This window comes from Ruditapes philippinarum, unplaced genomic scaffold (assembly GCF_026571515.1).
Source record: "Ruditapes philippinarum isolate M1 unplaced genomic scaffold, ASM2657151v2 ctg1952_1_1_1_1, whole genome shotgun sequence".
NCBI lineage: Eukaryota > Metazoa > Mollusca > Bivalvia > Venerida > Veneridae > Ruditapes > Ruditapes philippinarum.
Genome location: NW_026851518.1, coordinates 93,258 through 111,119, shown reverse-complemented (window position 1 = coordinate 111,119; position 17,862 = coordinate 93,258). Strand labels below are relative to the sequence as shown.

Here is a 17,862-nt window from a genome sequence, read left to right as displayed (position 1 = left end):
TGAATTCGTGAAGTTGAAATCGTAAATTTATGAAGCTGAAATCATGAATTCGTGAATTCCATATGTTGAAAACGGGAATTCCCGACGTTAAATTGTGAATCCATGAAGATCTTTCGTAGATATGTAAGCATATAATAGACTTCCTTCAAGATATTTCTTCAAACAGGAAGTATTTTGAGTCGGGTCGCTTTCGTAGAAATTTGTCAATAGGTGTTTTGTGTTTATATAAGCCGTTATCTGTATTGATCACAAAATTATAAGTTGTTTGCATGTATTAGATTTACGATATCATTGTTCCATATCATCGAAAATGTATTTTATATACAACACTGGAAATCGGCACATATAATAACATAAAATAAATTTTATTAGGCTATTAAGTAGTAAATTGTACTTGAAGTATAATGAGTGTCTTATCTGTTTTAGGTGTTTAAATTTATATTAAGTTATAATGAAATTACAACTTGTTTTAAATGTTTAAAAGGCAGGTGCGATTGTAACAGTGTACATGTCCTAAGATCATTTTAGAGAATGAAACGCTTCACCGTAAGTTTGAACACATTTTGACGTCTTAACATATGTAGGCCTACTAAAATATGTTTCTCTCACATTTCCAAAAAAAAACTTGTAGCATTTACACTTCCATACAAAATACTAATTCACTACAACTGTACTATTAATCAAAACGCAAAGGAAACAGAAGATGGCTCAGAAATATGACATGTAAGTCACTTTTTGAAAACTGTAAAATGACACCAAAACTAAAAACTTTTTGAAAAATTATAATGATAGCATTGATGAGGTTTAATGGGCCTTGAAAAAAAATGCAATAAATACTGCTGTCATTGTATTTTATTTGCTGTGCAAATAATCATCGTTTTATATAGATACAAAAACTACAATATGACATATCTACATGCCTTTATATAATAACACCACATTGATTTTCATAAATTTGTCACGTCAAAAATAAACGACAGTGAATCTTTACAGTTATGTTTAAAAACATTCTTATCTCCTATCGATTTTGTTGTCTTATCAAGAACAAACAAAATGTGTCAAAGTTATATATTTCGCTCATACTTAAAATTTTGAATAAAGTGTGATTATTTTTTTATTTATTTGTATTTGTTTATTTACTCATTTATTCATTCATGCATTTATTTATTTATTTTTGTCTATTTATTTACTCATTCATTTATTCATTCATTCATATATTCATCCATTCATTCATTCATTCATTCATTCATTCATTCATTTATTTATTCATTTATTTATTTATCAGAAAAAAAATCACAATAAACGGTGTTCAGAGCCATATAGTTTTTTTTCATAAAATATAACAAACTGTTTGTACTCTGTTAAAGTGCCATAATGAAACGGTTTATAACAACACTTTCTAATCTTCATTGTTTGAACTTTAGGTCACATCATTTGCCCTCCAATCCAGTTTTTTCAGCATCTGTCAGGTACTGTTGGATTAACTCTAACGTTTTGTCCCATAATTCCTTCTGTCTTTCTGCGTCACGTGACGTACTCGATGACATTGTTTGCTTACAGTCCACCCAGTAGTATCCTGACACCCCTTTCTGTTTAGGATTGGTCGCAAGTTCAATTCCGGTGGTGGCGCCCTCTAAGCTGGTTCTCATTGCGCCTATTTTTCGTACACATCCTATACAACATCTATCAAAACAACTTTCAGCTTCGTTGAATATTTCTGTGTCAACAAGACCCGGATGTAGGCTATTGAATGTGATGTTTGAATCTTTAAATCGACGTGCCATTTCATACGTCTGCATAACTTGGTACAATTTTGATCGGGAGTAATACTCGAGCTCAGGATGCTTCTCGAACTTTTCGTCATATTGCAATGTATTCAGATCAAAGATGCCGCTATCATGAGCAATACTCGACGTGAAAATAACTCGACAATCCTGCCCAGACGCTCGCATTGTCGACAGTAATTTGGCAATGATGACAAAATGACCTAGATAATTGACTTGCAGCATCATCTCGAAGCCATCTTCAGTTTTTCTGCCATGGCTGTAACATATACCAGCGTTACAACATAGCACGTGCAATTTACGCCCACTTTTCCTGAACTCGTCACAAAATTTTAAAACTGACGTAAACGACGCTAAATCTAGTTCCATGAATTCAACGGCTAACTTTGGGTTTTCTGTTAAACCCTTTGTCCCCTTTCCCTTCTCAGACTGGAATTCTTCTTGCATTTTCTCAATGGCCTTTCGTGCTCGAACCTCCGACCGGCACGCTATAACGACTTTACCGCCCATCATGGCGCACCATTTAGCCATTTCATACCCGATGCCGGCATTTCCCCCAGTTACTACGAAAATACGATCATCCGGAAGTGGTTGAACAGGAAAGGAAGGTTTCCCACCCATTATGATATAACTTCTAGTGTACCTAAAATATTAATTCTATAGTACAAAACTTGACTGAATGTGGCAAATACAAGAAGGCTAAAACACGAATAGATCATGAGCGATTAACGCGAACTATTTTTAGATGTAATTGATTAAGTAAAAAAAATCTTTTTATGCAAACCAGAAAATAACCCCTTACAATTCATGCATTTTTGTTTAAAATATCACAACGGTCTGCAGTAAGGTATATAGATTATATTTCATTGTTACAGCCAACTAAATACTGTGTATATATTGTAACTTTTCTAATTATTGTGAAATGTATGATTATCAAAATTAATTACCAGTGCCGTATATCCAACAAACTATAATCAATGTTCCTACACCATGTATTGTTAAACAATTTTTATCACGTTTATAAAAATCGACGAATTTTATCTAAAGAGTTCAAAATTGAAGTATTGCGATTCACAACAATCGATCAATCTGTTTACCTGTGCGCATATTTACATATATGGGTATTTACAAAGGGGTTTTATAAGCCGTCAACAAAGTAGTGATTTACTATTACGTGGTTAACTTAAAGGAACTCCACTTAGGTCCTAAAGCTTAAAAACATAAAATTTGAATTTCGAACATAGATAAGCTAGAGCACTTAAAATAGACAGATATGCAGAAGATAGTTAAGAAATATACTCAGATAGAATTGAAAATCGTATTATTGCCCTTTTTTTACACGATTTGGGTGAAAAGCGCTGAAACGCTTTTCAATTTCGGGTCATTTTGCTAAATTAGAATATTTTTTTCTGGAAAACGATCTGAAACTTTGCACACAAGTTATTGGTCTAGATCTGAAACAAATGGAGCATTAAACTCGAAAAATTATTTCCAGTCCCGTCATGTCAAAATGCTCAGTGGAGTCCCTTTAATATGTTAATTGTTAAACCTTTTTACGAATATCACGTGATTTAAAATATGTGATAAAATGTACGATTGTTTTATTGTTTCGTGTCAAATTGAATTTTATTTGAAGTTTGAAAAGATCTTGTTTGTAATAAACGACATTTCGCAATATCCGATTTAGCTATTATGCACAAAATAACGATTTAGCCGAGTGTTTAAACATATTCAAAAAATGTGTATTCAGACGTTACGATGTAAGAAGACAATGACTCCAAAGTGGGCATATTCACGGTAAATAAACAAGTCATTTTTTTTAAGAAAAAATAAATATATATTGTACATTAATTTCAGGACATAATATCATAGAAAACCGACAAATTTCCGACGAAGAATAAATGTTGCCGAACTATTTTTACACAGGTCTGTTATGATACTTAAAAAGTCCAAAGTTTGAAGTTTACTTCGTGAAGGGTTTTGTCGGGTTATAATTTAACACCATGCTAACTATTATGCCATAAAAATGTTTAAATTGGTAAATATATTTTGACCGATTACACTATCAAATGTCAGAAACCACTTTAATAATGAAATACAAATGTACACTCAAATTTGTGTATAAAAAAGTCGCCATAGTTTGCAACAAAAGAAAAGGTTCTACCGAGATTTGAACTCGGATCGCTGGATTCAAAGTCCAGAGTGCTAACCATTACACCATAGAACCTATACATAAACTAGTTTATCTTGTATACAAAGGTAGATTCTACATTGAATTAAATTGAACGAGTTAAATAAAATTATATTATACCTCTAGCGAGCGTTCAAGGGTTTTATAAATTTATGTAGTTATAAAACTATACAAAATATAATATTCTATTTATAACATATCCAAATAAGAACTGTTTAAAGAAAAAAAAATGACTTTTTCATTGACGCGTTTATAGTTTAACGCATACATTTAGGGCGTCTTTTACGCTATGCTCGTATTACTCAAATGACGGTACAACTCAAATGACGGTACGTCGAAATACATGTATATGCAATACTGTTTTTACGTAGGTGATAAATAAATATATTGTTTCGATCGAACAGATCATAGATCGATTATATTGTAGCTACAAGCACATGCCCAAGGTCGCCATTCATATAAAAGTAAATGTATTTATTTTCGATCGTATGCCGTGTCTGGTATCTGGCTGATCACCGTGAGTTGGTCTGTCAATGGCATGCACGTAGCTTTCGTGCATGGAGTATTATTTAAAAAATGGTTAATGAACCTTTTTCAGGCATTTACATCTGCAGAAGCCCTCGTTCGCATTTATGGCCCGAGCCCGTAGGGCCAGTGGCATAGTAGGTAGCAAAATGAAAAATATGGAATGCCACAAAGGAATAAAGGATTTCATTGAGTCAGCATCGGAAAACAAATCAACGATTAAAGAAAACATCTCTTTAAAAAATGCGTTTGTTCGTCCGTTCGTTCGTTTTGTCAGTTTATAAATCATGCTGACACTAAAAGTCATATCGGTACTTCCGGGCTTTGACTGGTGGAGAAAGAAGGACCTAAGAAGCTCTCTCGTGCATTATTTTAAGCACACGCGGGCACCTGAGTTAAACCGCCGAATTTTAATCAAGTGATTTAACATCAAAAATATCCATTATTAATCTTAAAGGGACTCCACTGAGGTTTAAAAGCCTAAACACATAACATTAGAATTTCTTATATAAATGAACTGGGGCGCTTTAAACAGAAATATATGCAAAGATAGTTAAGAAATATACATAAAATAAATCGAAAATCGTAGTTTTATGCTTTTCTTAGCCTAATTTGAGTGAAAAGTGTTTAAACGCTTTTCATTTTAAGTCATTTTTTACAATTTGAATAATTATTCTGGAAAAACGATGTGTGCGAATGATCTGACATTTTGCACAAAGATTCGTGGTCTACACCTACATAAAATGGTACATTTATCTGGAAAAAACTATTTTCAGTCCCATCATGTCAAAAAACCTCAGTGGAGTCCCTTTAAGAAAAAAAATATCTTACCAGGCTACGATGTCCAGAAGCACACAGAAATAGTCAAACAGGAAAAAAGATGTTTGCACCAGACTCATGTTCACATTTTGGATTTGTAGGAACAAAATAATCACAGAAATAGATGATACAAAAGAGAAAATCATTTTATTTTGGATTTGTGCATGGTACAAAATTTATATAAAATAAATATACAAAATATAAATATGTCATGTTCATATTCAACAAATAACATAGAATTTGATTTATTCAGAAATGGAGAAAAAACAACAATGTTTTAAAGCTGCATGCCTCAAGATGAGCCAAAATATTTAAAGAAAATCATAAATGACAAAAATTACTGAGATTTTAAGAAAAGTAAAATGATTCAAGATAAATGTTATGTGCCATTTATGATCAATTTTGCAGTACCTTTTACTATCTTTCTACTGCGTTATTAACGCAGTAAGGGCACATTTTTCATATTTTGACCTCTTTTTGGTACATTTTATGGTCTGTAATTCCCGTTTGCAATTTGAAAATTATTTACTTTGTTCACTTCGCAATATTTTACTTTTAAATACATTTTCAAAATTTTCATGAAAATTAGCATGAATCTGGGGGCTTGCTGATTTAAAAAAAAATACTGTCACTTATACAGTAATTTGGCAGGGTATAAAACAGTACAGTATACCATCTTTAAAATTACACCATTTACATGATACGCGAAAAACTTATGCATGGTTCGGGGCCTAACTATTTTTGGTTGTAGTCAATGTTCTGCGCATGCCAAGTTTCGGTAATTGCGAAACAATTTGGAACCAGAGAGACCGGTTCTTCCCGAGTAAATTCGTAATGTCACTAAGGCCTAACCATTGTATAGGTTTCCGTGTTGTCTGGTCGAAACACTATGACCATAGCTAGCGTCCGAACCCTGCCATGGTTGAAATGGTTGGTTAGTGTTTTATCTTAATTGAGGGAGGTCAGTCACGATAGGTTTCAATAATTCAGTCTTAATGAAATTTATCCCCCTTTGTGGCTTAATTAATTTCTAGTTGTCCATGTATTTTCCTTGCTAATTTAATTGGCATGTAGACAAATAATACATTTCATAACGTTGTAATCAAGTAGTACTTCCGGGATAGAATCGATTACGTATAGTTTTCCGGTAAGAAGCTTCCGCTATATAACGTGCATTTCCGGGCTAAGAAAATGGCTGACAGTGATTTGATTTATACACAATTTATTTTAGTTCGTTTGAGTTTAAAGCTAAATGTATATAAGCTTAAGAGCACATTTTCAAATTCGTTCCTGGAATCAATCAGTGCCAAGTAACGAGTGTGAAGTTTATAACAACTATTGCCCCTAACGGCGTTTGAACCCACGAGACCAGCAGTCCTTAAATTACTAGTCTAGTTGCTTCTTTTATGACAAAATAATTTCACATTCAGCGCTACTTTTCCTCAAGTGATAAACATTAAAACATGAAATCAAAACCATTTTTAACTTAAGCATATCACCTTTGACCTTTCCAAAGAAGGAGGCAAAATGTACCTTTTATGTGTCAATTAAGAAAACAACCATTGTTGATCAATGTAAAGTACGCTTTGTTTGTGAAGTATAACATCTTTCTAAGAACACATGCTTCAGTTCCTTAATTTGACAAAAATGTTCAAAATTTCAACCAATTTAAACAAAACAAGCTGTAACGGCATTTGGTGCAGCTGTATATAGATGAAATCGAATTATGTTATTTATATGAAGTACTTATAGTTAACACTTTTGTCTATATGTAGCTGTTGATTAAATTGAAAGTTCTGTTTTATGTGTCCCCCTCCATACCAGATATTTCAGACTCGGTTAGGTACTTTTGAATGAACGGAAACGTTGCTTTCCAAAGCGCCTCTTGTTTCTGCTCGTCACGTGACGTACTTGATGACGTTTTTATTTTACAGTCCGTCCAATAATGCCCGGACATTCCGGCGCGTTTTGGATTTGTGGCAAGATCTATACTAGTACTGGCTCCTTTCAGAGTAGTTACCATAATCCCGCAACAGCGAAAACACCCCAAACAACACTTAAAGATACCTTTGTCTGCTTCACGGAATAACTCCGAGTCAACAAAGCCCGGATGTAAGCTGTTAACGGTAACGTTTGAGCCTTTCAAACGGGTTGTCATAGCATATGCTTGCATAACTTGGTACAATTTTGATCTTCCGTAGTAATTCAAATCAGGAAAGTTGTTGGCCGTTCCTGTATAATTCATCGTGGCAACATCAAATGTTCCTCGATGGTGATAAGCACTTGAGGTGAGGATGATCCGGCAATCTGGTCCGGACTGCCTCATAATTGGCAGAAGTTTCGCTATCATTAGAAAATGACTCAAATAATTGACCTGTAACATCATTTCTAGTCCGTCAGCGCTTTGTTTATACGCGGCAAAGCCCAATCCAGCATTACAAACCAGCACGTGGAGCTTGCGACCACTTTTCTTAAATTCATCACAAAAATTCACAACTGATTCAAAAGATGCCAGGTCTAATTTCATGAATTCGAGTGCTAGTGTCGGATTTTCAGTTAAACCCGTCGTTCCTTTCGCTCGTTCTTTTTCAAAGTCCTCTTGCATTGTCTCCATGGCTTTTCTGGCTCGATCCTCTGACCGGCATGCTAAGATAACAGTGCCTCCCATCATTGCGCACCATTTAGCCAGTTCATATCCGATCCCGGTATTTGCTCCGGTTACAATGAAAATGCGATCTCTTGGGATCTGTGTAATAGGAAACGAAACGCTGCTGCCCATTTTACTTTATTTATACTGTTATCTGAAATTAGAAAAAAAGAATGATAAATAAACAATACTGCCGATTTATGCAGATTTTTTTCTTTACTTTTAATATTTAAGATATTTTGATCTTTAAAGGTTTCCCCTTAACCTAAATGACGTCTTACCTTCTGTTACGAAGATACAAACTTGCACGCAAAAAGTGTAACGGTGACGCCGACGCCTGGGCGAGTACTATAGCTCTCCCTATTCATCGAATTTTTGAGCTAAAAATGATTATCTTAACTAAATAAAACTCGCATAATATGGAAACATGTGATTACAAATGTATGTTACGCTTCTTATCTTCCATTTTCAATACACCTATATACCTAATGTTCTGTATTTTACCCCGCGTTCCATCTGCACGGCTGGTTAAATTGCACACTCAAGCTAAACCCACAAACAAATTGATCAGTTGCCAAGGTAACGGTATATTTTTTCAGTTTAATGCCATTTAATTAGAATATTTCAGTAGGTATTTATATAACGTATATATTCTCTACCAGCAAAACTCTAACCCGCAATGTAATATGTAGAACCACAGGCGTAAGACGCTGTGATCTGATTATACCCCTGTCCCCTACCGCCCCCAGTCCCTGTTACAACCGTAAAAGAAATATGAGCCGCGTCACGACAAAACCAACGTAATGGGTTTGCGCCCGCGCAGTCTGATCAGGATCCATGCTGTTCGCTTACAAACTCTATTACAAATAGAAAAACTGATAGCGAACAGCATGGATCCTGATCAGACTGCGCGGATGCGCAGGCTGGTCTGGATCCATGCTGTTCGCAAAGCCATTACGTTGGTTTTGTCGTGACGCGGCTCATATAAATTCCACATTTAATATTCATAACATCATTGATATGACAGTATTAGACAATTTTCAATACACCTCCGCCTCTAAATATAGTATAAGTAAGAATCGTCTAACAATGTAACATTATTGTTGTTATGAATATTAAATGTAGAAATTAACTTTTATTTCTGGGGACTAGGGGTGGTACGGTGTTGTGTCTAACCCTATGGTACGCACAAGCAACCAGTAACTTCTCCACATTATTATATTTACTTTGAATAAGACAAAGTAAAATCTTTTGCAAGGTTTTAAGCACATTTCATGACTGGCAAAATCCAGTTAAAAGTCTGCTATAGTGCAGTGGAATGCTGGTTTATTGCAACAAACACAAAGAACTTGGTATTCAGAAATTTAGCACTCAATGGTAATATTATTTATAACTTAGTTTTATGTTACAATAGTATGTTATTAGTTCTGGCTTCCATAACGTTATTTGTCGCTTTTATTTTGACGTTGTGCAATAGGTCTAGCAGTACTATAAAAGCTGTTCGCTGAAGTCTCTTTAGCTACTTTTAAATATGAATTTTGGCCTACTTTCACTTCAAATGGACCAATAAGTGAAAATTTTAATCAAACATGGCTGTCAAATTATGCGTAATTACCTTAAAATAAGAAACGATCTCGTTTTTTTACGTATATAAATAATCTCATAATCAGAATATCTATATATACATGTATACGAAATGGATTATAGTATTATAGCATAAACTATTTATTGATCTGTACTGAATATAATACAGAAATGTACAAATAAGATATATCAAAATAATAAACCATTACAATATTTAATAATTGTAGCAATCATAATTCTTAAGTATAAATATCAAAATAAAACGCACCTGTTTAAGTATATATTTTATCCTTTATATTATTCATTACACCATTGCATGTTTTTGTTTACAAATGTTCTATATCTTAACCCGCATATGGTTCGTAATTTGACGGAAACAACCGAAAAGTTGCGATTTAAGATATCGTCTGCTGCTTTTGTCAATCGCATCTTCTCGGTCCTTTCCGTCAAACTTCCGGAGGTTTTGTTTCGAGTACGTCTGCATTTTTGTGTCATATTCATTTACACAAGAGCCTTTTTGTTAATGACAAAGAGTGCATTGATACATATACATTTATTGACATGTGAATCATACTTTACATTTTTAAGCAATATACAAACTTTATTATACATATCTCAATAATCTAATTATCAATTAAAACTGCGCTGTCCACAGACGCTTTATTTATATTGTACATAAAAACATCACACTTAAAATATTCACACAAAATTAATGATAAAATATTCACACGTTTAAAATTACATTTTATAATATAGCTATTTTACAAATCACACAAATCATAGCACTAGTTTGTGAGGTTTTAAAAACTTAATAAAATCATTAACAATAAAAAACAAATGTCTTAATAAAAGAAGGTAAAACTTAAAAATATTCGGCAACATTAAAATCAAGTCATTAAAACATTCGGTAGGAGTAGCTTTTGTTTAATCAATATGCTTTTTTTTTCTTCAAAATACGCGTTGCTGGTAAATGATACGTTGAAAAAAAATATGATATAGTATTTGGATGTCAGATGTGTTCCTTTCAACCTTGCCGAAATGAAATGCAAGATAAATGCAAGAAAACCGACAACTGGCTTTTTAATATTCACGTTCTAAAGTGTCTTAGCGTTTATGTTGATTGACTAGCTGTGATTTTGAAATTATCGTCTTTTTTTTTCAGAAAAAAAAAACAATTTGCAAGACCAAAAAAGATTTCTGTTTATCCTCAGTATTGGAGAACAAGAACACATTTTCCCTTGTCGAAACGAAATACAAGAGAAAAATATCACGATAAACCTGATGAAATGCCAAAGTTTCCTAGTTTTGAAATCCTTACAATAAACGAAAGAAAAATAACAATGCAAGGATTTCTCTAGGAAGGTCTGACATTAAATAAAAGGAGAACGAAAAAAAAACCTTATTTTCAGATTTGTCCTCTATAGTTTTAGTTAATTTAGAAAAAAAGAACACTTAAATTTCAAGAAAAAAAAACATATTGGTTAAACAAAGCTACCGGTTCATTAATGCGTGTCCTTTAACAGTACGATGCCCAGTGTGGTATTAGGGGCGTTGAAAACATTCCGTCTTCATTAACATACATTATCGGTGGAGTCGGTGTACTTCTGTGTTCATGTGACTGGGCCTGGGGCCCTGGCTGGTACATATACCTGCACTGAGTTGGCGGAGAAACCTGGTTAAGCAAAGGTCGCCGCACACATTCAAAGGCAGATGACTTTGTCTGGTTAGCCAAAGGAGTGGAAATAAACATGGGTTGTCCTATAGGATGTGAAGGCGGAGACATTAAAGATCGTCTGCGTATTTTGTCCGAGGTAAATCCTGGATGTGCGTTGGTTTCGTTCAAGTCTGAAAAGTCACTGAGAGAAAAAGGTGACAGATCAAACTGATTGAAATCATATTCGCCGTTGTTGTCTGAGAAGTGATGGTCACGTGACGGGACATTTGCCGGTGGTGACGTCAAATATCTATTATAGTTCTGTTCTGCACAGCTGTTGAGGAAATTGCCTGAGTTATCATTCACACTAGAATCAACATATCCACTGTCGGTACATTCAAATGACGTGTAAGGCGGCGTCCCCCGATCCAAATCCGGACATATAAAACTGGATTCTGGACTAGATGAAGTCATTCCCGGAAGCCATGGATCTCGAAAATTTGGCGCTGTATTGCGATGATCAAACGTTGAAACGTTAGGTGACTGATCTTTTCGCACATGTAGAGCTGGTGAAGAACTTCTCGTCTGCATGTGATACATTTGCGTATGATGTGAAATTTGCGCATGCGTAGACGGAGGTGAAATTTGCGCTTGCGAAGGCGGAAGTACCATCTCAGATGCTTGGGTGACAAGGTATACCGGGGTCGAAGCATTCGATGTTAGTCCACAATTTCTTTGGTGTTTGCTCACAGGTATTCGTGGCTGATTTTTCACGTCCTGGTACCTCAACATCGGTTGTTGGTTTTCATCATGGCTGTTTTCTTGTTTCCATGGAAACGAACATATTTGAGACTCGAATATATGTCCTGGAGTTATCGATTCCTCTAGAGTTCTTCGGAAGTGCGCCATTTTGTTTGAAATGTAGTCTCCTATAGCGTTCCAGAACGGTTCCGAATTCATCCTGAATTTTTAAAAAAAAAATGAACGTATGTTATATTTTGACATTTACAAGTTATATTTGCCAAAAAAGAAATAAGCAAAATATAAGCGATAGATTTTATGAGAACTATACCAGCACAAGTTGTGTATACAAATCATGCAATGACATCCCATTTTCATGCAAGGGTTAAAACATTTTATTTATTTATTTATTTATTTATTTATTTATTTATTTATTTATTTATTTATTTATTTAAATTTATTTATTTATTTATTTATTTATTTTGGTACTAAAATGCTACCAAATGAACGACAACTCTTACTGCTCGAATCTGACTTTATTCAGAAATTCCTAATGTAACAAAATAGGAACAATCCAGCAAAATAATATCGTCATTTCCTTTGTAATTGAATGACGATCTTTAATTTTAAAAAATGTACAATGTGACGCAATTAGACGCTTACCTGAAATATGCAGATCGTAGAGTATTTGTTCCTGTTTCACGATCTATTGAGGCCCGGTAGTCTCCCCTTGCGAAGCAGGCAATACTGTTGGGCAAGATACACCATAAGTAAGTAGACCTTGCTAGCTTCTCTTTGTTGCTCGCACCACGACCTGAAATACGGTATACAAATAAAATACAGTTAGTTAATTGATATACATATAGATTGATCCAATCTCCCACGCAGTGATCTCCCCTTTACAGTGTGTTACTGGCCGCAGCGTAACCGGTCTACATCTACATCCGGGCATTTGCAAATTTTACATCATATGCAAATGTAGCACGTGCACAGGAGAAGTTTATATCATCGGCAATCGCAACTTTTCGGCCCTTTCCGTCAGTCTTCGGATCTATATTATAGATAATAGCCGAGGACGTTCCTATTGTATCATCGGCAATGTAAAGGTCACTTGGCTGCTTTCAAACTTAGGTGGGGGAAGACCCCAAATAGTCCTTTGTGCAGTAAGGACATCTCAGTAGAACAACCATCCTATAAACTAGCTGGACAGTTTCCTAACGACAAAATTCTTAAGTCCGGCCGCATAACTGATAGGATTATTACAAAGTAAATAGCCAAAAAGTTGCTCAGTGTGAAATACAACTATATACAAGTGTGTAGTTTTAAATCCAAAGATGTTTTTACTGTCAGGAAAAACTTTCTATTAATCAATTAGAAAAATGTTAAGTAATTAGTAAATTTATTTCTGAGTATATTATTTATTTCATTACTACCATTTGCATATCTATCTGTTTTAATGTCAAAGCTGATCAATGTTAGGAATTCAGATTTTAGGTTTCTGGACCTCGGTGGAGTTCCTTTAACTCGGTGGAGTTCCTTTAACACGAAGTAAATAAAACTCAAAAAGTTCTACTTACCAACTGGTATCTTTGAGAAACACATGGTTTTTGCCAGGCTGTGTCTGACGGCATTCTTCCAGTGTTTTCGTGTAGAATTCCTGAAGAACTTGAAACGAGTTTGAATATAGCTGAAAATAAACGTATATTTTGTATTAAAAGTAATCTTATACCGTATTAAAGCTGCATACCTCCAGCTGAGTCAAAATGTTTCAAGGAAATCTCACTTGAAGAAAATGAACAAAGATTTTTAAAATAGTAAAAAATTCAGTTAATAATGTACTTGTTATGTGCGATAATGATTAATTTTTTTAGTATTTATCGACATATTTCTACTGCATAATTAACACAATAAGGGCTACTTTTGAATATTTTGACCTCAGTCTGTTTGGATTTTATGTGGTTTGTAAGTGCCGTCTGCAGTGTGTGAATTACCTTCTTTATTCAATTGACAAAAGTCTACTTTTAAATGCATTTTCAAAATTTTCATGAAAATTAGCATGAATCTGGAGGCATGCTGATATACTGAACACGTTGCGTGGGGATGCAAAAAAATCAAAATAAACAAGAGGTGTCCATTCTCTTGAAAATAAGACAAGACATATGCAAGTTTGGAAACCATAACATTCACTAAGGAAAGTAACCGAGTAAATGTCCATGCTAGAGTAACGGGCCTTGGTCAGAGACCTACAAGACATGTGTGTGAAACATATATTCCGTGTTTTCACTGGTATCTTGCCGGACTACTTTCTTCTTAAGTCAGCCAATACACAACATTTAAAGGGAAGTCTTTCAAATTGTAATGTCAAAAGAATGTACATGTATATAGTAAACAGAAAATTCAAGTTTTCTCTATAAATACAGGATATATTTTCATTTTGTGGTATGAAAATTATCATATTTCACTCATGAAATATTTATTTTCATACCACTCGATGAAAATAAATCCTATACAGAAACAAGAGGGCCATGATGGCCCTGAGATCGCTCACCTGTATGTAGGCCCCCCACCCCCCCCCCACAACGTTGCAGGGCCAATTTTAACCCAAGGGCTTTTATTTGCACAAACTTGGTAGACACCCATAAGAAGATGTTTCATGCTAAACATCTATGCTCTAGCTCATTGGGCTTTTTAAAAGAAGATTTTTTTTAAGTTTTTACTATACACATATAGTTAAAAACAATGACACCCCTGGGGCGGGGCCAATTTTGACCCCAGGGCTTTTATTTGAATAAACTTGGTAGACACTTATTATAACATGTTTCATGCCAAATATCTTAGCTCTAACTCTTTTGGTTCTTTAAAAGAAGAATTTTTACTATATGCATATAGGGAAAATCAATGACCCCCTGGGGCGGGGCCAATTTTGACCCCACGGCTTTTATTTGAACAAACTTGGTAGACACCTATTAGAACATGTTTGATGCTCAATATCTTAGCCATAGCTCTTTGAGTTCTTTAAGAAAGATTTTTTAAGTTTTTACTATATGCATATAGGGAACATCAATGACCCCCCCGGGGCGGGGCCAATTTTGACCCCAGGGCTTTTATTTGAACAAACTTGGTAGACACTCACTAGAAGATGTTTCATGCCAAATATCTAAGCTCTAGCTCTTATGGTTTTTTAAAAGAAGATATTTAAAGTTTTTTTCTTTCGGTTGCCATGGCAACCAGAGTTCTGCATGGAATTAAATTCTTTGAACAATTTTTAAAGGTGACCACCAAAGGAACATTCCTGTGAAGTTTGGATGAAATTGGCTTAGTGGTTTATGAGGAGATGTCATTTAAAGTAAAAGTTTACGGACGGACGGACGACGGACGGACGCCGGACGAAAAGCGATCACAAAAGCTCACCCTGTCACTTTGTGACAGGTGAGCTAAAAAATGAATATCCTCTATATATATTTTATGACAACGAATGTAAGTTTCTTTTTATCACACGACTAGACGCATTGAAATTAATAAATTCATCTTATTTTGATCGTTTAATTGTTGTTGTTAATGCCTCTATACTGTAGGCGAAAATGACGTCGTCACAATTATTACACGTTATATATCAATCTAGAGAAATACGTCATGGTTATATTTATCTGAAATTTGATTGATTGATATGAAATGGCCATGTGATAGATATATTATATTCGAGTTTGATGTCAGAACAAAGGACGTATGGCGTGGTGAATTTTAAATGAGAGGTTACGTTACGTATGACTTCACATGTTTTTGTGACGTAACAAGCAACGGAAATGCAAATTCTGACCTGTATATCTGTCCTATAGGTAAGCAGAAGTTGGGTGATCTAAGCATGGCAATGTATGCCAGCTCCGAGTAACTGTAGTTTGGTTTAACATCCGGGTCATCGTTCTTGTCCAGTTGCTCGTACACGTTAACAAAGTTGTCGATCACGTGACGTAATTCGTTTTCGGCCGCTGAGTTTGTTTGTAAAGTCGATGCTGGAATTCTGAAGCAAGAAGATATTCAGTACTTTATTATTTGATATTTTGGTGCATTTAAAGGCAAATTATGCCTCAGTAAAATGGTTATAGAAAAATCTGTGCAGTACTTTATTATTTTTATTAAAAACAGTGATCATTTGTAGCATTTAAAGGCACAGAAATAAAATATTTTTTCTTCCTTTATAAAGAGCAAAGATGAGTTTTATAACTTTTGATTTATGTTTATTAGGCATGCAAGATGCTTATCACCTACAGAAATAGCACTGAATGAAATTTGTTATGCCATAAAAGTAATAAATTGTAAACAAAATAGTTTCATGCAAAATACTAAATAACTATAACTTTACTAATTGCCAAAAAGGTACAGGATTTGGGAATCGGCAAATGAATAGCGTTTTGGAAACTGTGTCAGAGCACCAAAAAATAAGATTTTTTTTTTTTGAGAAATAAAAACCACGCATAGGCCTTTAAATGTACGTAATAAAACAATACATGCACGACTTTTAACAAAGTACATTGACAGATCGTAAATGTATGAAAAGGATAGATAGCGTTATTAATCATTTCATAAATTCTTTTTACATAAATTCTAATGTTTTCAATAATTCCCCATCGATTCACAAGAATATTCTTAGCCTCTTTAAGATTAAGAGCTTAGATTAAGTTTTAAGATTCAAAATTTGTATTGGCAAACACATTTTTTTCATCGTCATTATTTTGGCGGTTCAATAAGCAAATTAATAAAATATAATGATAAGAGATTAAAGAATTGGTGACACCCTGTTACACTTGCAAAAGTTTCGCACATTTTTGCAAACTTTTCCTCCATTAAGAATGTCCATTAATTATTCTAGTTAATAATGCTGTCCACCAACTTTACGGATGACACCACTTTACTGATTACCCCGTAAAACAAACGGAATAATACATTGACTAGATTCTAAATCTGCTTACATTATAAAATAAAAAAAAATCACAAAATGTGGTAGTTATTCTAATTCTGATTCGTAAGTTTTTTTAAAAGGTTTTGGTATTATTCGGAACTAATATTTCTGCAATAAAAAGGCAAATATTTAATATGAAAAAAAACACGATAGCACTTAACTGGTCAATAAATGGTGAGTTTTTCGATTAAAAATAAATGAGGATTCAATGAAGTTTAATAATAAACAGATAAAGATGTTTATTTGGGTTGGTGGGGAAATCCTTCAACTTAGATTTAATATGCACAGTATTCATATAATGATATAGTTCTATTATTCTAATACACTTACCCCGGCATTGTAGTTCTAGTGCCGACAAACGTAACTCCTTGAGGTGTTGATGCTAATACTGGCCGTCCAATTTGTCCCGGCGGTGAGTCAACTTCCCGACAGTTATAATTCCCGGGAACAGTCGGCAACATCTTCGTCGGCTTCTCGAAAAAGCCGTCGTCGGTTTCTTCAAGCTTCCTTTTCATATTTCACCCACTGTCTTTTATTTATCTCTAAATCTAAGAACAATCCAACCGCTTGCTTCTTTAATAATACAAGTCTTTTAATTATTCAATCCAAACTTTTCGTTTAATTTTTCAAATCAAGCTTCTTTGGTTATATTCTAAAACGTTTAAAATATTAAGATATATAGAAATATATTTTTTCTCAGAATCCGCCACCTTTCTCCACAAGCTCAAACAACTTTAAAAGTTGTCTTTAGAAAATTACTTCTCAACTGTGATGCTCAATTTTTGACATATTTCGCTCACAACGGTTTTTTGTATAAGGGGAAAACTATTTGCACGTGCAATTGTGTGAAATCTTTAGCATTTCGATATAAAGGATTTTTTTTTTTATTGTTAACGGTACATATGACAGCACTGAGCAGATTTTGAGCAGTTTTGTTTGCATGGACTGTTTTTCAAACTC

At 34.2% G+C, this 17,862-nt stretch overlaps 3 protein-coding genes and 1 non-coding gene across 4 annotated transcripts; all 4 read right to left on the bottom strand.

Moving 5' to 3' along the window:
• Positions 1–837: 837 nt before the first annotated feature.
• On the bottom strand, positions 838–2,452 carry LOC132716259 (dehydrogenase/reductase SDR family member on chromosome X-like). Its single transcript, XM_060699858.1, has one exon. The coding sequence runs from the start codon at positions 2,403–2,405 to the stop codon at positions 1,431–1,433; it is 975 nt and encodes a 324-aa protein (XP_060555841.1). The 5' UTR covers positions 2,406–2,452; the 3' UTR covers positions 838–1,430.
• Positions 2,453–3,939: 1,487 nt separating this feature from the next.
• Positions 3,940–4,011, bottom strand: Trnaq-uug (transfer RNA glutamine (anticodon UUG)). The gene has a single exon. It is a non-coding gene; the product is annotated as a tRNA-Gln (tRNA).
• Positions 4,012–5,447: 1,436 nt separating this feature from the next.
• On the bottom strand, positions 5,448–9,952 carry LOC132726113 (retinol dehydrogenase 14-like). Its single transcript, XM_060711743.1, has 2 exons — positions 9,819–9,952; positions 5,448–8,120 (listed from the first exon to the last, which is right to left on the bottom strand). The coding sequence occupies exon 2, from the start codon at positions 8,096–8,098 to the stop codon at positions 7,121–7,123; it is 978 nt and encodes a 325-aa protein (XP_060567726.1). The 5' UTR covers positions 8,099–8,120; positions 9,819–9,952; the 3' UTR covers positions 5,448–7,120.
• A 136-nt stretch (positions 9,953–10,088) lies between these two features.
• On the bottom strand, positions 10,089–17,523 carry LOC132725203 (uncharacterized). Its single transcript, XM_060710650.1, has 5 exons — positions 17,233–17,523; positions 15,763–15,963; positions 13,523–13,632; positions 12,609–12,759; positions 10,089–12,165 (listed from the first exon to the last, which is right to left on the bottom strand). The coding sequence occupies exons 1-5, from the start codon at positions 17,415–17,417 to the stop codon at positions 11,067–11,069; spliced, it is 1,746 nt and encodes a 581-aa protein (XP_060566633.1). The 5' UTR covers positions 17,418–17,523; the 3' UTR covers positions 10,089–11,066.
• Between the last annotated feature and the right edge of the window lie 339 nt (positions 17,524–17,862).